This window comes from Trypanosoma melophagium, assembly GCF_022059095.1.
Source record: "Trypanosoma melophagium isolate St. Kilda chromosome Unknown ctg33segment0, whole genome shotgun sequence".
Lineage (NCBI taxonomy): Eukaryota > Euglenozoa > Kinetoplastea > Trypanosomatida > Trypanosomatidae > Trypanosoma > Trypanosoma melophagium.
In genome coordinates this window covers 283,657-302,707 of record NW_027125167.1, presented here as the reverse complement: position 1 = coordinate 302,707, position 19,051 = coordinate 283,657, and the positions used below count along the sequence as shown (strand labels likewise).

General features: G+C 43.8%; 11 protein-coding genes across 11 annotated transcripts; 9 read left to right on the top strand and 2 right to left on the bottom strand.

Annotated features, from left to right (window-relative positions):
• Positions 1–182: 182 nt before the first annotated feature.
• LSM04_001542 (Reverse transcriptase domain) lies at positions 183–752 on the bottom strand (the record flags this gene model as incomplete). The annotated part of the gene is made up of 1 exon (XM_067331182.1): positions 183–752. The coding sequence occupies one exon, from the start codon at positions 750–752 to the stop codon at positions 183–185; it is 570 nt and encodes a 189-aa protein (XP_067189012.1).
• A 675-nt stretch (positions 753–1,427) lies between these two features.
• Positions 1,428–2,254, bottom strand: LSM04_002891 (uncharacterized protein; the record flags this gene model as incomplete). The annotated part of the gene is made up of 2 exons (XM_067331181.1): positions 1,428–1,982; positions 2,033–2,254. 2 exons carry the CDS (start codon positions 2,252–2,254, stop codon positions 1,428–1,430), a joined length of 777 nt encoding a protein of 258 aa, XP_067189031.1.
• A 1,733-nt stretch (positions 2,255–3,987) lies between these two features.
• Positions 3,988–4,695, top strand: LSM04_007940 (uncharacterized protein; the record flags this gene model as incomplete). Its single annotated transcript, XM_067331180.1, has 2 exons — positions 3,988–4,205; positions 4,326–4,695. 2 exons carry the CDS (start codon positions 3,988–3,990, stop codon positions 4,693–4,695), a joined length of 588 nt encoding a protein of 195 aa, XP_067189116.1.
• A 1,300-nt stretch (positions 4,696–5,995) lies between these two features.
• LSM04_009033 (Glutamine synthetase) lies at positions 5,996–7,137 on the top strand (the record flags this gene model as incomplete). The annotated part of the gene is made up of 2 exons (XM_067331179.1): positions 5,996–6,779; positions 6,830–7,137. 2 exons carry the CDS (start codon positions 5,996–5,998, stop codon positions 7,135–7,137), a joined length of 1,092 nt encoding a protein of 363 aa, XP_067189136.1.
• Positions 7,138–8,234: 1,097 nt separating this feature from the next.
• LSM04_006380 (uncharacterized protein) lies at positions 8,235–9,381 on the top strand (the record flags this gene model as incomplete). The annotated part of the gene is made up of 2 exons (XM_067331178.1): positions 8,235–8,844; positions 9,215–9,381. 2 exons carry the CDS (start codon positions 8,235–8,237, stop codon positions 9,379–9,381), a joined length of 777 nt encoding a protein of 258 aa, XP_067189102.1.
• A 671-nt stretch (positions 9,382–10,052) lies between these two features.
• Positions 10,053–11,194, top strand: LSM04_007669 (Glutamine synthetase; the record flags this gene model as incomplete). The annotated part of the gene is made up of 2 exons (XM_067331177.1): positions 10,053–10,153; positions 10,261–11,194. The coding sequence occupies 2 exons, from the start codon at positions 10,053–10,055 to the stop codon at positions 11,192–11,194; spliced, it is 1,035 nt and encodes a 344-aa protein (XP_067189112.1).
• Positions 11,195–11,724: 530 nt separating this feature from the next.
• Positions 11,725–12,966, top strand: LSM04_001249 (E3 ligase; the record flags this gene model as incomplete). Its single annotated transcript, XM_067331176.1, has 1 exon — positions 11,725–12,966. One exon carries the CDS (start codon positions 11,725–11,727, stop codon positions 12,964–12,966), a length of 1,242 nt encoding a protein of 413 aa, XP_067189007.1.
• Positions 12,967–13,349: 383 nt separating this feature from the next.
• LSM04_002935 (uncharacterized protein) lies at positions 13,350–15,713 on the top strand (the record flags this gene model as incomplete). The annotated part of the gene is made up of 1 exon (XM_067331175.1): positions 13,350–15,713. One exon carries the CDS (start codon positions 13,350–13,352, stop codon positions 15,711–15,713), a length of 2,364 nt encoding a protein of 787 aa, XP_067189032.1.
• A 392-nt stretch (positions 15,714–16,105) lies between these two features.
• On the top strand, positions 16,106–16,891 carry LSM04_007600 (Ribosomal protein L19/L19e; the record flags this gene model as incomplete). The annotated part of the gene is made up of 1 exon (XM_067331174.1): positions 16,106–16,891. The coding sequence occupies one exon, from the start codon at positions 16,106–16,108 to the stop codon at positions 16,889–16,891; it is 786 nt and encodes a 261-aa protein (XP_067189111.1).
• A 212-nt stretch (positions 16,892–17,103) lies between these two features.
• On the top strand, positions 17,104–17,460 carry LSM04_003088 (uncharacterized protein; the record flags this gene model as incomplete). The annotated part of the gene is made up of 1 exon (XM_067331172.1): positions 17,104–17,460. One exon carries the CDS (start codon positions 17,104–17,106, stop codon positions 17,458–17,460), a length of 357 nt encoding a protein of 118 aa, XP_067189035.1.
• A 542-nt stretch (positions 17,461–18,002) lies between these two features.
• LSM04_008509 (Ribosomal protein L19/L19e) lies at positions 18,003–18,788 on the top strand (the record flags this gene model as incomplete). Its single annotated transcript, XM_067331171.1, has 1 exon — positions 18,003–18,788. The coding sequence occupies one exon, from the start codon at positions 18,003–18,005 to the stop codon at positions 18,786–18,788; it is 786 nt and encodes a 261-aa protein (XP_067189131.1).
• Positions 18,789–19,051: the final 263 nt, after the last annotated feature.

Below are 19,051 nucleotides of genomic sequence, written 5' to 3'. Positions count from 1 at the left end.
ATGTTGTCCAGGCGGCACAGCAGTTCACCCACATAGTGCAGGAAGAGCTGGGGACCAAGTACACTACCTTGAGGTACCCCAGCTGAGGTGAGTTGCGCTCGCGATGTATTTTCATCCACGCTCACCCAAATATAACGGCCACGTAGATGGCTTTGTAACCAGCTCTTCGTGCGGGATCCTGGTTATGGAAGTCTATTCATTATATCCAATAGCTTGCAGCGGTCGATGGAATCAAAAGCAGTTGAAAAGTCGATCATTACTACAAGTGAACGTTGGCGACGGGGGTGCAAAGAGGGTTTCCCACCGCGAGGGCGTTCATACTCCGCCATGGGGAATTCGTTAAGGGCACGGGCGACCCTATCCAGCAAAAGGGCTATCACGTCCGAGGTGCTGCGGAGGGCTGTAAAACCAAATTGTCGTTGATGATGGGGGAATAATGCTGATAGACGTCGGTGGGCCATACGTTCGGCCACCTTAAGCAAGACAGATAGCAATGCCACTGGACGATAACTATCTGAACGGCTAGGGTCCTTACCCGTTTTAGGGCTGGGGACCTTCACCCCTGTCTTCCATTGCGAGGGGAATGCTCCAGAGGCAATGGAAGTATTTATCATTGCCATTAGCGTGTTTCGAGCAACAGGGCCAATATGATGGAGGAAATCATTCATAACACCATCAGGCTCAGGTGCTGTTCCCAAAGGGGCATCATAGACGGCCAAGTCCGATTCATAAGAAGTATAGGGGCGATCCATGCCACAAAGTGGACCACGGCAGTCTTGACGAATAGGGGAATTGTTTGTGATCAGCGTACAAGAAACCTGTACGAAATGACGGACAAGTAGGTTGGCTTTCTGGTGAGGGAGCGTAAAGGCAGGGTCATTAACAGAGCGAAGAACCACTGTAGAAATTAGGCGAGGTGGGAGAGCCGCTAAACCACGTAAATATCACCAACTGGAGGTAGACGAAACACCGAGTTTTTTAGCGCGGGATTCCATGAGTAATTGGATCCCTCGAAGAAAAAAAGAATTTCGTCTTTCCTTGGCCCGGATGAATGCATCGCGTAGCAAACCGTCGTTAGGAGCAGCAATGTGAGTGTGGTACGCTTCCTCTGCCCGTTTTGATGTCAAGTCCATATCGTCTGTCCAAATCGTATATGGGTTGTCCCGGCTGCCCTGAGGGATTGTTTGTTTTGCCGCTCGCAAAATGCCACAATAGACCAACCTCCACTCAGTAGCATGTTCCAAGGCGCAGTCACATTTAGAAGTGAACCGAGCCTAGTCGGCCTTTCGTAAAGCAAAGGTTGGGGATCTGCGTTGTGTAAAGGTGTTATTCACGCTAAGTTTGCCATCACCCACCGCAAGGGAATAATAGATCAAACAGTGATCAGAGTTCAAATACGGTGTCGATAACCAATTTTCAACACTTAACTAGCGTGAGAAACTCACATCAGGTGAAGGGGCTTCATTCCCATCGATTCGTGTCGCCAGAGAAGGATCGTTTGCCACTTCAAACCCGAAATTCAACAAAGTTGTCGCAAATTTTTCCCCGTCTTTGGAAGAAGGCAAGCGGTTTTCCAAGGTATCATGGTCTAAGTTGGCGGCGCCCGCCACGAGCGCATGGGGATCAAGACGAAGGATAATACTTATCGAATAGGATACAAGTGCCAGTGCCGGAGGTGGGTTGTAAAATGTCAGCAAAGAAATCGGGGGACTTGCTTGAGCAAAAGCAAGAAGGGCGATAGCCTCCAAGGAGCGGGCGTCAGGCAACGAAACTTGTTCACATTGAAGGCCGTGGCGAATCAGAATAGCAACGCCACCGCCTCTACCAGACCGGGGGTGATGAAAATCATAATACCCAGAAATTTTTGTAGCAGTGGTGCTTCGGTTCTTCGTCTCTTGAAGAAGGGCAATGCCCGGTTGAGATAATGAAAGGCGTTGTGAGAGAGCCGCCTTTTTAAGTGACGATAATCCGGCGACGTTAAGCTGCCAAATGATGAGACGGCCTTTGGCATCAGGGCCTGGTTTTTTTGGACGCCGCCACGCAGGGTAAGATCCACAAAATTGCCATCGCGAGACGGCCGTGCAGTTTTAATCGGAGATCCAAAGGGTCCCTTCACCTCCCCAAACCGAACATGATCTGGAACCTTCTCGAGGGGTGAAGTCGTCTTGGTTTCCGTCGCGCTCATTGCAATGTCCTGCAATGATGTTCCTCGTAGCAAAAAAGGCGCCAGCGGCACGCCGAGGCGCGACCCCATCGCTGGGGACCCAAGCCGGTCGTAAAGCCACTCGTTCTCTTTTCTCTGTAAGGGCATCGCTTATCACATCCAATTCCCATCTCAACTTTGGTCGTGCTTGTTTCATGGGATCTGCTGATGCTGCTGTCTTTTGGGGGTCTGCCAGAAACATTTGAGAGGCGTTCTCCCTGATCCCAGGATGGTGATCGGTGTGCGTGTATTGAATCGCGCTGTTTTTTGCCAATTGCAAACTTGAGATAAATAGTGGAATGTTTTTTTCCGTCACATCTAAATTGTGTTGCACTGTAAAATTGATGAATCTTTTCAATATGGATCCCCGTTGTTCCCATTTTGTGCGTCTCTAAATGTGTTTGCTGGACGAAATTCAAATGAAAATGCCATTGGCTCATTATTGCGCAAAAAAATCTGTGAATGCCTGCGTTCTGGCCGTCCGCTGCGTTATTGAATAAAATGGATTAGTCATACTTAACATTTTTACTTTCTTATGAACTTACTTTCAGAAACTTACGGTTAGGCAGCCTGTAAAGATAAAAAGGAGTATTTATTTACCACAAAAATCCAGTTTTTCTTCGAGGGGGAATGTTCCGGCCGTGTCTGGGGTTCACTTTCTCTGGGTTCTCTCGAATCGCGTGTTTCGGGCGGCTTTCTTTCTGAAGCTAGCACGTCAACCTTTTTTTTTTGGAAGAAAAAAAAAGGTTACCTGCTCTAGGCATCAGGGTGGGGCGTGCACTTATGCCAAACGCAAGCTGCCATTGCTTCCCGAGCTTCGGAATGTAACAACCGGGAGGTTATTTGGGTTTGGCTAGTCTCTGTGGGCTCTTGGTGGCGGTGGTTGTTTATTTTTCTCTTTGTGGACGCTGTCCTTCTGTAGGCATCTTAGTGTGGGTGTTGGTCGGGCATACTTTTTTTAATTTGCCGTATTTTAAATCTACTGATGGGGGTTGTCCTCGGTTTCTTCTTCCCTTACCTCTAGTGTTGTGTTTCGCCGGCGCGCTGCATTAATGGCGGGGCCGTTTAAATTACTGCCTTTTCTTTTGCACAAAACCAAGGCTTATTTGGGTAGCGAAGGGTAAAGTTATGAACTCCCGGAGCGTAAAATAAAATGATATTATTATTTTTTACTGGTTCTTTTAGATGGAAGTAGCGGCATCTCCCACCGAGAGTTGGGTCAGACTTTCTGCGTATGCGGTTTTTTTTTTCTTGGCTGACGGTGTGGTCGTGGGAATGTGTCGGCGGCCCAATGCGAAAGCTGTGCGGTACCGTTTTCTGCATTTTAAAGAGAACTAAGGACTGCAGAGGGCACCTGTTGTGAGACCTCGTGATGGGAATGCAACTGGCTTTGCGGCAGTGGCTTTCCTTGCCGCATGGGGCATCTCTGCTTTCTTTGGTTGCGTCTGGGGCGGGCCTACTCGTAAGAAACGTTTTTTTTTGTAGGGTTGCGCTATTTCGCCAAGCAATGAATCGGCTGTTTTTTTCTTTGATGACGGGAAGAAAAAATCACCTCAGCCGTTTCCTATATCATAACGCCCGTCTGGCTCGCAGCTGCCAAGTCTCTTTGGCATTTCTTCTATGCCACGTAGATTTCCATTGTTTTCTGAGTTAACAAAAACCAAATAGGCCACCGCCCCCGAAATATGCCAAAATGGCGAACCTAGCGGGGCCAAAAAGAAGGGATAACTTCCGTCTATTCTCTCGCTTGTTTTCTCCGATGTCGGGTGTATTGTTCGAGGGAAATGCCTCCGAACGGGCGGCATTCTCTCGAGGGGCGGTTCTCCACCCTGCGCGCTCTTAGGGGTCGCTTCGGGAACCCTCATTCCGACCCAAGCTCTAAATTTCTTAGCCGCGCATCCGCATATAAAAGTGTTTATGTGTTTATTCCGTTTCTATTGAATGTGGGTGCCTGTTTTTTCTTAATATTCTTCATGGGCTTCGCCCTTTGGATTTCTCCTGCGTTCCGGGTCTGGGCTGGGGATTCTTATGGCCGTTGCTTTGCGATTGCCCGCGCCAGAAAATAGCGGCGCCAATAAAGCAACAAACGGGGTGAGGGCCCCGAGGCGCGGCACCGGATCAGCCTACGCTGCCGCCTTCTGCGGGGCCGGGTTTTGAAAAACCGGCTCTCGCCCGTTGGGGCCCGGCCGAACGTTGGGAAACCCTTTCCTTCTCTTTCTGCTGCCTTCCCGTTTCCCTCCGCTGTCAAAGTGGCGGGGCTTGGTAGGCGGAGCGGCACCCCGGCGAAGAAAGGAGGGCGGAGGGCCCGGTTCCGCGCCCTTTTCCGGCTTTTGTCGGGCCGCGGGGGGAGCGGGGAGCGGGACGACGAAGGATTGCGGATTGGGCGTTGCCGGAACGCAGCTAAAAGAAAAAAAAAAAAAGCGGCGCGTGACGCGCGAGAGATGGCGAACGGCGTGCGGGATGGCGGGGGAATGCTTGAAAACCAGGTCTGAACAGTGGGTGATGTCGCGTGGACGGTTTTTATGATTTCTTCTCCTCGTTCTGTTTTTGGCCATAGTTTCCTGAGGCTGTATTGAGATGGTTATATATATATATATATACAATTTATTTATTTATTTATTTATTTATTTGATTACTTATTTGCTTTCCTTTGCTTTTGCTCTGTATGCCTAGAACTGGTTTTTTTTTTGTACAAACTGGTTCTCTGTTCCAGTGTTCTTTTTCTCTTCATTTCCCGTAATTTTATTCCTGGGATTATATGCACGTTCAATACCCCTCTTCGAAATTCCTGCACTATACCATTTTTGATTCTTTTTATGATTACTTTTAGATCGCAACTACCAAAATATATGGTAAAGTGAATTATTTTCTTTTATGCGAATAGTAATTCTGGAGAGTCAAGTAATTCATAAAATTACAAAAAAAATTCGTTTGAAGCATTTAATTAATAAAAAAAAAATAATGTATTTCCACATTTATTTCTTAGTCCATAATAATTGAAACAAAAAAAATAAAATAAGAAAAGGGCCCTTTAACCAGTTCAAGAAAAAAAAAAATACATTCAAGAAATTATGAAGTATGGTATTTTTGCGCTACTCGGTTTTATTGTTTCTGAAAACAAGACACACAAGAACAAAACGTTAAAGGATTTTTTTATTATTTTCTGCTTTTTTTTTCTCACAAAAGTCCTAGGTTAGGGGGCAGTCATACTATTGACTACGCGGTATGGAAGCTCTTTTTTTTCCCAGCTTTCTTTGATGTTGGGGATGTGTTTCTGATGACTCTTTCTTCATCTTGTAGGACTGGTGTTTGTTGGTCTACTTTTCGCCGGATTTTTCTTCCCTTACCTTGTGGGGTGAGGTGTGAGAAAAATGGGTTTCTTTTTTGTGCTATTTCGATTTGTTTTTCTGGTTCTTCTCATATATATGTTTTTTTTTCACATGCATCTAAACCTGAATCTGAAGGAAGGATGATTTTTTTTTTCCTTTGCTGGTTTTACTGTTCCTTGGTCCACACTGCGAACGGAGACTGCTTCTTTTGGTGAGCCTCCAGAGTGACATTGGCCCAGGCATTGCCTCCATACCTCAGTTATGGATAGCGTCCATATGCCTGATAAATTGAAAGTGTGGAATATAATTTTCCGAGGTACGTGGGATTTTTCATACCCTTCTTTTTTTTTCTCTTTTTTTCCGTTTGCTGTATTCGTTGGTATTTGGGTCGAGGGACAAGGCAACTCAAAGGCTCGTAATCTAGATTTATAAATTAAAACAAGATTGCCAAGGCGCAAGCGTGATGTCAGGATCAGTGAATAAGAAGACCGGCTGCAGAGTGACGTATATCTGGCTCGCTGGAAAGGATGCCCATCATGATATCCGGAGCAAGGACCGGACAATGTATTTGACAAATGAGGAACTAGCGAAACACCCAAAGGAGCTTCTTGCCGAAGGATTTTTCCCCTTGTGGAATTTTGATGGCTCTTCAACGAACCAAGCCCACGGCAGCGATACAGAAGTCATTCTGAAGCCCGTTAACGCATACCTCTGCCGCATTCCGCGACCCACGACGAATGTGCCATGGCTTCTTGTGCTGGCTGAGTGTTATCTCCCAAGTGGGGAACCAACGAGAGATAACTCGCGTGCCATGGCTCGCCTTATATTTGAGCAGAAACCAGATGAGCATCCTTGGTTTGGAATGGAGCAGGAGTTTTTCTTGAAGAAGGATGGGCGTCCCTACGGATGGCCCTCTACTGGGTTTCCAGCTCCACAAGGTCCCTACTACTGTGCGACGGGGCATCAGTTTGCTCCTGGGAGGAAGTACGTTGACTTGCACTATGAGGTGTGCCTGCAGATGGGGCTCAATATCTCTGGCACGAACGCCGAGGTTGCGCCTGGGCAGTGGGAGTTTCAGGTGGGTCCTTGTGAAGGCCTGGAGATGGGTGATCAGTTGACTGTAGCACGCTGGGTTTTGCTGCGGATTCTGGAGAGCGATGGATTGGATGTGGATTACCGCGCAAAGCCAATTCAGGGTGATTGGAACGGCAGCGGACTTCATACCAATTTCTCTACGCATGCGACACGTTCAGAAAAGGGACTGGACGTCATTTACAGTTATGTGGAACGCCTGAAGCAAACGGTTCGGAAGGATATTATTTTTATGGAGCCGAAAACAATGAGCGCTTAACGGGAAAACACGAAACCTCCGTACCGAGTGTGGTGACTGCCGGAGTTGGCACGAGAGGGACGTCTATTCGCATTCCGAATTCTGTTGCTGCTGAGGGAAAGGGGTATATGGAAGATCGACGACCCGCTGGCGATGCTGATCCCTATCTCGTGTCATCAAGACTCTTTGCTTCCTGTGTTTCTCTTGACACTCCGGCCTTGGATCTGGTCTCTCCCCTTCACAAAAAAGATTGGATGAAATTTCCTGTACAGTAGTCATATAGAATGAACAACATAAATGTGTACTATTGGGTCCCCGGCAAAGACGGGGCGTTTTGCTAATATTATAATTATAATGATAGACATAATTACTTTTACTCCGGGAAAAGTCTTTTTCCATTTGGCCCTTATATCTATTCCTTTAATGGTTAATTCTGCTTGTACTTTTCGAGTGGATTTTCTCTTCATGGTAACTTCCTGAAATTGCAAAGAGTGGTGAAAACTAATAAATGGGTGTCTATTTTGTGCATAGAGTAAATTTGTTACGAGAAATGATAAATTGCAAGAAAAAGATATTTTTTTTAATTGGATCTGATTTGCTGCCTTATTGTTGAAACAATTGACTTTTTAAATCATAATTATAACCGGAATTACTGCTCTAATAATAATATTAGTAGTAATATTAATGGTAATAGTAATAATAAAAAAATAATAACAACAACAACAACAATAATAATAATAATAATAATAATAATAATAATAATAATAATAATAATAATAATAATAATAATAATAATAATAATAATAATAATAATAATAATAATAATAATAATAATAATATTAATAATAGTAATGATTCTAATAATGCGAAAAATAGCAATGATAATATTAATAATAAAAAATCATAGTTGGTATTATAAAATGATCTTAATTGCTCTTAGTTTTCTTCCTCTTATATTATTATTATTATTATTATTATTATTATTATTATTATTATTATTATTATTATTATTATTATTATTTATTATTATTATTAATATTATTAATATTTATGTTATTTTTATTGTTTTTGGACTGATGATGATAATAACAATAATAATGATAATAATAATTATAATGGTAATAGTAAATATCAACAATATTCTTCATGGTCACTCGTATATTGTTGATATTATTGTTGTTATTTTTAATATTATTATTATTATTGTTATTATTATTATTATTATTATTATTATTATTATTATTACTATCTTTGTTGTTTTACTGTTATTTTTATTGTTACTTCTACTGCTACTGCTGCTACTATTTCCATTGCCTTCCATTGTTGTTGTCGTAAGCGGTTTCCCCTTGAATTTGTGGAAGGGGTGGCTGCAATGCGGGCTGACGTTGATGATTCTGCGGCTGGGAATGGTTCCACTTTACTTCAAATGGAGGCACCGGACGTAAGTGTGACTTTAAAGAGCAAGCGGAAGAAGAAGAAGAGCAAGCGGAAGAAGGCACTCTATGACCAGTACCTCGCGGATTCTGGCAGTGAATGCTCAGTTGAGGTATGGGAGGGCATGGATGAGGCCTTAAATGCATATGAATGCGAGGAGTTTGAACCGGGTATGGACATTAATATTCTCATTCAACAGACTGTGCAGAACGTCGTACAAAGCGTCAGTTTGGAGGACTATGATGGCCTTTCGCGGTTTGGTGATTCCGAATTAATATGCTTTGGCGCTGCATTAAAGCACAACAGTTCTATTCTCTCTCTTCAAATAAGGTACCTTGATGTTTCAGACACATCACTTGTTCCACTATGTCGAGCACTGGAGGTTCATCCGTGCATTCGTGCATTGGATCTTTCTGGGACACGTGGTGGAAATGCTACTATCAAGGCAGTCTTTCGACTGGTTTGCACAAACCCAAACATTCTTTTTATTAGGTTAGATGACACAATGGTATTACCTCAGGATGCCGAGGATATACTTCTTTCTTTATGTATACTTCTACGTGCTCCTAGCAATATAGTTGTGCTTTGTCTGTAAGCCATAATGTCTTCGTCGATTGTGTGTTGGATTATTCCCCATTAATTAGTTGTCTAAACCTGTGTATCAGAGCATTTACCTTAGTTGTGTATTTTGGGAGTGATATTGTATAATGTTTTTTACATTTCTTCTGGTATTGCTCTTTCTCCCTCCCTCTCTTCTCGCTTTTCGCTAATATTCTTTTATTCTTGGATGTTTTTTTTTTTTACTCTTTCTTTGGCTGTGTGTTCGTTCGATTTTCTTTTCTCTTTATCAATGGGCAGTTGTTTTCCTATTGTGAACATTAATTTATTCGGGACGTTTAAAATGTTACTGGTTTCCAGGGGTTGGTTCTGTGTTTTTTTCTAAACTAGGGTCAAAAGATGAGCACATGGGAATGGCAAGAAACCGTTTTGGACCAGTAATTAGAGCTGACAACAGTATTGGGAGCAGCCGGGCGGGGTACGCAAAAGTAAGGAGTGCTAATTTTCTTTTTGCTGACGAGATTTGAGGATATCAACCACAGGCTGCAGGGAATTTTTTTATTATTTTCTGCTTTTTTTTTCTCACAAAAGTCCTAGGTTAGGGGGCAGTCATACTATTGACTACGCGGTATGGAAGCTCTTTTTTTTCCCAGCTTTCTTTGATGTTGGGGATGTGTTTCTGATGACTCTTTCTTCATCTTGTAGGACTGGTGTTTGTTGGTCTACTTTTCGCCGGATTTTTCTTCCCTTACCTTGTGGGGTGAGGTGTGAGAAAAATGGGTTTCTTTTTTGTGCTATTTCGATTTGTTTTTCTGGTTCTTCTCATATATATGTTTTTTTTTTTCACATGCATCTAAACCTGAATCTGAAGGAAGGATGATTTTTTTTTTCCTTTGCTGGTTTTACTGTTCCTTGGTCCACACTGCGAACGGAGACTGCTTCTTTTGGTGAGCCTCCAGAGTGACATTGGCCCAGGCATTGCCTCCATACCTCAGTTATGGATAGCGTCCATATGCCTGATAAATTGAAAGTGTGGAATATAATTTTCCGAGGTACGTGGGATTTTTCATACCCTTCTTTTTTTTTCCTTTTTTTCCGTTTGCTGTATTCGTTGGTATTTGGGTCGAGGGACAAGGCAACTCAAAGGCTCGTAATCTAGATTTATAAATTAAAACAAGATTGCCAAGGCGCAAGCGTGATGTCAGGATCAGTGAATAAGAAGACCGGCTGCAGAGTGACGTATATCTGGCTCGCTGGAAAGGATGCCCATCATGATATCCGGAGCAAGGACCGGACAATGTATTTGACAAATGAGGAGCTAGCGAAACACCCAAAGGAGCTTCTTGCCGAAGGATTTTTCCCTTGTGGAATTTTGATGGCTCTTCAACGAACCAAGCCCACGGCAGCGATACAGAAGTCATTCTGAAGCCCGTTAACGCATACCTCTGCCGCATTCCGCGACCCACGACGAATGTGCCATGGCTTCTTGTGCTGGCTGAGTGTTATCTCCCAAGTGGGGAACCAACGAGAGATAACTCGCGTGCCATGGCTCGCCTTATATTTGAGCAGAAACCAGATGAGCATCCTTGGTTTGGAATGGAGCAGGAGTTTTTCTTGAAGAAGGATGGGCGTCCCTACGGATGGCCCTCTACTGGGTTTCCAGCTCCACAAGGTCCCTACTACTGTGCGACGGGGCATCAGTTTGCTCCTGGGAGGAAGTACGTTGACTTGCACTATGAGGTGTGCCTGCAGATGGGGCTCAATATCTCTGGCACGAACGCCGAGGTTGCGCCTGGGCAGTGGGAGTTTCAGGTGGGTCCTTGTGAAGGCCTGGAGATGGGTGATCAGTTGACTGTAGCACGCTGGGTTTTGCTGCGGATTCTGGAGAGCGATGGATTGGATGTGGATTACCGCGCAAAGCCAATTCAGGGTGATTGGAACGGCAGCGGACTTCATACCAATTTCTCTACGCATGCGACACGTTCAGAAAAGGGACTGGACGTCATTTACAGTTATGTGGAACGCCTGAAGCAAACGGTTCGGAAGGATATTATTTTTTATGGAGCCGAAAACAATGAGCGCTTAACGGGAAAACACGAAACCTCCGTACCGAGTGTGGTGACTGCCGGAGTTGGCACGAGAGGGACGTCTATTCGCATTCCGAATTCTGTTGCTGCTGAGGGAAAGGGGTATATGGAAGATCGACGACCCGCTGGCGATGCTGATCCCTATCTCGTGTCATCAAGACTCTTTGCTTCCTGTGTTTCTCTTGACACTCCGGCCTTGGATCTGGTCTCTCCCCTTCACAAAAAAGATTGGATGAAATTTCCTGTACAGTAGTCATAAGTTCTTGATTAGGTACTTTCGATGTGTGGAGCATATTGAGTGATAAGTATGACTTTTTTTTGGGTAAGTGATGCGTTATCTTCCCCATGCTTTATTGAGCTGGGTGAAGCTGAAAAATATATTGACTATTTTCTCTTGTGGTAGGGATAAATGATTACCTTTCTTTGTGTTTGGCCCGACGGATAATGGAAAAGAATGACATATTGACAAGAGTTGAATAAAATTTTTTTGTTTTTTGTATTTTTTTTGTCTTCATACATTTTTGGTATTAAGAATAAATGTTTTTTTCTGATGATAGGAACGATTGTGATTATTAATATTATTATTATTATTATTATTATTATTATTATTGTTATTATTATTATTATTATTATTATTATTATTATTATTATTATTACTATCTTTGTTGTTTTACTGTTATTTTTATTGTTACTTCTACTGCTACTGCTGCTACTATTTCCATTGCCTTCCATTGTTGTTGTCGTAAGCGGTTTCCCCTTGAATTTGTGGAAGGGGTGGCTGCAATGCGGGCTGACGTTGATGATTCTGCGGCTGGGAATGGTTCCACTTTACTTCAAATGGAGGCACCGGACGTAAGTGTGACTTTAAAGAGCAAGCGGAAGAAGAAGAAGAGCAAGCGGAAGAAGGCACTCTATGACCAGTACCTCGCGGATTCTGGCAGTGAATGCTCAGTTGAGGTATGGGAGGGCATGGATGAGGCCTTAAATGCATATGAATGCGAGGAGTTTGAACCGGGTATGGACATTAATATTCTCATTCAACAGACTGTGCAGAACGTCGTACAAAGCGTCAGTTTGGAGGACTATGATGGCCTTTCGCGGTTTGGTGATTCCGAATTAATATGCTTTGGCGCTGCATTAAAGCACAACAGTTCTATTCTCTCTCTTCAAATAAGGTACCTTGATGTTTCAGACACATCACTTGTTCCACTATGTCGAGCACTGGAGGTTCATCCGTGCATTCGTGCATTGGATCTTTCTGGGACACGTGGTGGAAATGCTACTATCAAGGCAGTCTTTCGACTGGTTTGCACAAACCCAAACATTCTTTTTATTAGGTTAGATGACACAATGGTATTACCTCAGGATGCCGAGGATATACGTCTTGCAACGCAATACAATGCACTTGCATGTCCTGATCCTGCCAATAATCCATTTCATCTAGGTCTTTTGCGTAAGATTGGTGATATGGAAGAGGAAAAACAGAAGTATAAGGAACAACTCTCAGCACATTCTTGGCTATTTGGTGAACTTTCTGTTTCTCCTGGAAATGCATCAGAGAATAAGACGAAGAAGGTTGGTTTTGCTGAGAAAATAGCTAAATCACGTATTGGTGCTGATATTTGCGCACAGTTCATGAGTGGCCGGTGTACCTATGGGTCACGCTGCAGGTACATTCATCCAGAGAAGACTGCAGCTGTTCAGAATGCTATTACTGTAAGTCAATATAGAATGTCACAGGAGTTGGAAAACGATACCAAAAGTCTTAGGAGTATTGGTACCATGCTGGGTTCTAGTTCTAGAATGAGACTACAGAGCCGACTACGTCCAGTTAGTTTCTCATTGAAGAAAAATGTTTTGATATCAGGATCAGCATCAAGATCAAATTTTAGTGCTTCTAAAGTAAACCAATCGAATAGTAATTTGGATGACGTATCTTTATCTGATACCGCATGGATACGATCTCTTTGGGTTTTTTCTGGTACTCTTGTCGTATGTAGTGCCGCATTAATTGCTGTTTTCTGAGTATTTGAGTGGTAGAAAGGTGACGACATTTTTTGTTTTGTTTTGTCGCTGCGTTAGGGGGTTGCCGTGAGATCGTGAGAAAGAACAATAGAAATGGACTATGGAGTTGTGAGCGTGTTGGCGTTTGAGAAAGTTATGAGGGCCCAGTAAATCACGTAGATTTTTGTTTTTTTTTCTTGTTAATTTAATTAATCTTATTACAATTTGCAGCAATTATGCGCTGCCAATATATATATATATATATATATATATATATATATATATATATATATGTCTTTTTTAAAAAAGATGATGAACACTAAAACAGGCAATTATGAGGAACCATTTTTTCTCAATAACCACCGATGTCTCTGAGTTACAAGCTGAAGTAAAGTGCGGTGTCTATGCCGGGTGTTATACGTAGAATATGTGATCCCCCGCTTAGTGATGGATCTGACGTTCCAGTTTTGGATGTGCAGAGCATACGTCAGTTCAAAACGTCCTCATCGGATGTTTTGGGAAAATATATTTCCCCGTCATTTGTACCTCTACTAAAAGAAATGATTCCATTAAATGGTACTGCATTGGGCTATGGCGGCAGTTGGTTTTGGAGTTGCTATTTCCATGCTCTATATGGTGAAGATATATTACTAGATCTAAGTGGAACTGGTGTAAGTTTATCAGAAGATTCCCTTGATTCGCAGATATCTCTACGTCAGAGATTGGCGTCATCAACTGATACAAGACACCTTGGAGTTGCCATTGAACACTGTTGTTCAAAAATTGAAGCTCTTTGTGCCATGGCTCTTTCACTTGTTTTACATGTTTCTCACCAACCAATGTTGGAAGATAATCAAGGTCCTCAGGCGTTGATTCTTTGTGCCACAAAGGATCAATGTGATGAGGTATACGCATTGGTAGATCGCTTTGGAGCAGCTCTTCATCTAGTTACACATAATTTATTCGGTGCCTATCCTCCAATGCCCGCTGGTAGAAGAGCTGACATCGTCATTGGAACCCTGCCACTCTGGGAAAGTGTGGCACAAGTGGAGCCGCTCGCTAGCCATGATGGTCTTGAAGAGATTCTCTATCAGGTCTCAGGTGATGCCCGTTGGACGGCTTCCTCAACGCGGTGGAGGCCATATTCGTTGGATTTTGTTGCACAACTGATGATTGTAGATTTAGACTTGCAACATGCACTGGGGTATTGGCCAATGCTGCAGCGACTCTTTGCAGAACACAAGAGATCTTCATTACAGCCTTTAAAACACTTGACTGGAATGAATAAGAACGAAAACGCAACCAACACTGTCTCATTTAGTGTACTTCCAGAAGGGTTTCAGATGTACTGTTTGGTTGGTGAGTGTAGAAAGGGAGTAGAACTCTTTGCCAAGCTACGTTCGCTTTGTGAAAAACGTGGAAACGGCAAAAACAATAGGGATGTGTCTCGTATCGCATTAAGACTTGAACAGCTACAGCAGGATAAGCTAAAGGGGGAAAATATGAACAATCATTCTCGCAAAAGACCACGAGATAATAATAATAATAATAATAATAATAATAATAATAATAATAATAATAATAATAATAATAATAATAATAATAATAATAATAATAATAATAATACGGCTTTGGTTACTGCAAAAGCTTGTAATGAAAATTCCTCAACTCAATATCCTCAATTAGTGGTTCATAATGCGCTTTCACATTCACGTTTATTGTTGGATGCGAGTGCTTTTGAAGATTTCGCGGCAGAGACAAAACGTCTGGCCCAGAGTTTCTGGTCAAGATTTGAGGCAACATCGAGCTCTACAACCGATGAAAAAGGCGTTGAGGCAGTTGTTAGTGTGCAGTTAGCATACGGTTGCAGGTCTATGATTAGAGATTCTACAAGCGAAGATAAAACGTGGTGTGTGAATGAGACCGTGGCTATTATTACACCTATTAACGCCGGTGCCACACACCCATCACGTGCAGGACTAATTATACGACATTTGGAAGATGAACTCTCAGGCCAGATATTTGATGGGAGTGTTGTGCAATGCCTTTCGCATTCTCATGAGTTGACTTATGTGGATTGTAGTCTCGTAACACTTCAGGGTATTTTCGCTGCCACAGCAAATTCCCTTATGCAGAAACCAATCTTTGTAATGTTAGATAATACCGAACGGGATATGAAAGATACACTCACGCATCGGACCTATATGCGGCAACTTGTAGCAGAAGTCTCCTCAAAAAATAATGGGAGAGTAAATTTTCCACTCCATAAATTTCTCAGCAATGTGCCGCAACAACCATGGCGAACGGTTCTTGCCTTTCGCAATATTGCCCCAAATATTTCAGTATTTTGTGACGCATTAAATGATGCCAAACCAACTGCTCTTCTTTACTTGGAAGAATGTTGCCAATATGGCAAGGTTGTTTCATATTTTGTATACGAACAACGACACGCTGGAAAGGATGGTGAAGGCTGTGCGCACTTTTTCGTTGAGTTTGCAACACGTGAAGGGGCAAAAGAGGCTGTTCAGCAGTTCTCCTTGCGATTTGCAAGCGAATCTCAGAGCAGAGAGGACTCTACGCGTGTAAAATTGTTTTCTAATGAATTGTATTACGAAGGAGCTGAATCAGAATTACGCAGGCGGCAAAACACAAACAACGGCGATGGAAACGACAACACAGATGACGGAGAGACAGAAGTAAAGAATAACGGTAATGACGACGACATCGATGAGTATGACTTTATTGATGTTTCTTTACTAGCTGAATGATGCATTTTGAGCCATACCTCATGGCCCTCGTCGTGCATTTTTTTTTCTTTTAAATGCTTCTCTTTGCGTTCATCTATTTTTCTCTTTCTGATGATGTGTAGTAACACAATAAAAAAAATCCCTGCAATCCATCATTTATGCTAATATATCTGTTTCTATGTGACTCCATAAGCAAATGATATGCATAGTCGTCCGGCATTTATATTACTATTTTTCACCCTATCACTCCGGAGAAGGGTATGTTGGGTGAATTGGTTTTATGGCTCAAACTATGTAGTTATATGCTCAAAAAATAAAATAAAATATTGAAAAACTTCTTTTTCCTCTTCTTCTTTTCCTTTTTCTTTCACAATAAAAATTTAAAAACAAAAATAGAAGGTCTCTCTGTACAAATGGTCTCTCTGAAGTTACAGGCTCGCTTGGCCGCGGACATTCTCCGCTGTGGCCGCAACCGTGTGTGGCTTGATCCCAATGAGGCGACGGAGATCCGCAACGCGAACTCCCGCAAGAGCGTGCGCAAGCTCATCAAGGAGGGCCTTGTGATGTGCAAGCCCGTGAAGGTGCACTCCCGCTCCCGCTGGCGCCACATGAAGGAGGCGAAGGCGATGGGCCGCCACGAGGGCACTGGTCGCCGCGAGGGTACACGCGAGGCCCGCATGCCAAGCAAGGAGCTGTGGATGCGCCGTCTCCGCATTCTTCGTCGCCTGCTGCGCAAGTACCGTGAGGAGAAGAAGATCGACCGCCACATCTACCGCGAGCTATATACAAAGGCTAAGGGTAACGTGTTCCGCAACAAGCGCAACCTTATGGAGCACATCCACAAGGTGAAGAACGAGAAGAAGAAGGAACGCCAGTTGGCCGAACAACTTGCCGCCAAGCGCAGCAGGGATGAGCAGCACCGCCAGAAGGCTCGCAAGCAGGAGCTCAAGAAGCGCGAGAAGGACCGCGAACGTGCACGCCGTGATGATGCTGCCGCTAAGGCTGCCGCTATTGCCGCTGCCGCCGCCGCGAGGGCGAGCGCCGCTGCAAAGAAGGGCGCCGCCCCCGCAGGAAAGAAGAGCGCTAAGGCCGCTGCCCCAGCGAAGGCTGCCGCTCCTGCAAAGGCTGTTGCCCCCGCTAAGGCTGCCGCGCCAGTGAAGGCTGCTCCCGCTGCCAAGAAGGCTGGTGGAAAGAAGTGAAACAGATGACCATTGATATTTTTGTTGGTTTTTGGTTTTGTACTTTTATTCTTTTCTACTTTGTGTGGATTTTTTCTTGTATTGTTTGTGTTTGTTGGTTTGGTGGGGGTAATTGAATGCACTCAAACGTTTTTTTTTCTCTTTTCTTTTGTTGACACTCGGAAGGTGTATGTTTTTCCGACCAACACAATCGTAAAGGACTAATAGTGACGATGTCGCACGTAACAGCGGACCTGGAGTACTTCAAATGTGACATGTGTGGAGTGTATTTTCACAAGGACATCTTTTGTGATCACCGACGCGAGTGTAAGGGCCTTGACTCAAAAGAGCTGAAGAAGAGTGAGTGTCGGCAGATTGAGGCTGCACTAAATGAAGAGATGAGACGTCGACTTGGGGCAGAAGGGGCAAGGAAAACGAAGTTGATGCCTGTTGAACTCGCTGAAAAACATCAACAGGCACGTGTGCGGCGGAACTTGGCAAATGCGTATCAGTCTGAAGTAGACAAAAAGTTGCAGGAACGCCTCATGCCTGATAAAATGAAGGCGTTGGCAGCATTTTTGGAGGAGTAATAGCAATGGATTATGGATAGCTCTCCGTTATAAATTTCCCTTGATGTTTGCTCCCTTCAGTCACATGAAGGGATAGTTGAATGACGATGAAGTTTATTTTTATTTCTGTTCCTTTTTATTTTGGTTCATGTACACTTTCAAGTTGTGTGAAGACAGAATTCTCGTTGGGTCATTGCAGTTGGGGAAAAGCGGGAGGAGAACGAGGACGAGGACGACGAGGAGGAAGAGTCAAACGCCGTTTTAATTACACTTTTTACCATGCCTAGAGTAAGAAAAAGTTTGTTTTTTCCCCTTTAAACTAGTAATCCTATACAAAAACTTTGCTTCCCATTATTATTATTATTATTATTATTATTATTATTATGATTATTATGATTATTATGATTATTATGATTATTATTATTATTATTATTATTATTATTATTATTATTTTTCACATTTTCATACCCCTTTTCTTCTTCTACTACTTCTACTTTTTCGTTTTATTGCATATATATATATATATACTTTATAGGCATCCATACTTCACTTTTGTACGTACGATGGTCTCTCTGAAGTTACAAGCTCGCTTGGCCGCGGACATTCTCCGCTGTGGCCGCAACCGTGTGTGGCTTGATCCCAATGAGGCGACGGAGATCCGCAACGCGAACTCCCGCAAGAGCGTGCGCAAGCTCATCAAGGAGGGCCTTGTGATGTGCAAGCCCGTGAAGGTGCACTCCCGCTCCCGCTGGCGCCACATGAAGGAGGCGAAGGCGATGGGCCGCCACGAGGGCACTGGTCGCCGCGAGGGTACACGCGAGGCCCGCATGCCAAGCAAGGAGCTGTGGATGCGCCGTCTCCGCATTCTTCGTCGCCTGCTGCGCAAGTACCGTGAGGAGAAGAAGATCGACCGCCACATCTACCGCGAGCTATATACAAAGGCTAAGGGTAACGTGTTCCGCAACAAGCGCAACCTTATGGAGCACATCCACAAGGTGAAGAACGAGAAGAAGAAGGAACGCCAGTTGGCCGAACAACTTGCCGCCAAGCGCAGCAGGGATGAGCAGCACCGCCAGAAGGCTCGCAAGCAGGAGCTCAAGAAGCGCGAGAAGGACCGCGAACGTGCACGCCGTGATGATGCTGCCGCTAAGGCTGCCGCTATTGCCGCTGCCGCCGCCGCGAGGGCGAGCGCCGCTGCAAAGAAGGGCGCCGCCCCCGCAGGAAAGAAGAGCGCTAAGGCCGCTGCCCCAGCGAAGGCTGCCGCTCCTGCAAAGGCTGTTGCCCCCGCTAAGGCTGCCGCGCCAGTGAAGGCTGCTCCCGCTGCCAAGAAGGCTGGTGGAAAGAAGTGAAACAGATGACCATTGATATTTTTGTTGGTTTTTGGTTTTGTACTTTTATTCTTTTCTACTTTGTGTGGATTTTTTCTTGTATTGTTTGTGTCTGTTTTGATGTGTCATTTGCCATTTGTGTTTTTTTTTTTTTGTGGGTGTGACATATACGTATATTGGGTTTTTTTATTTATTTTCTATTTAGCTATTTCTTATTACTAGTAAAAGTATTGGTATTTTACCCATAAAAGAAAAAAGGAATAATTGCCTTTTTGGGTCTAGAT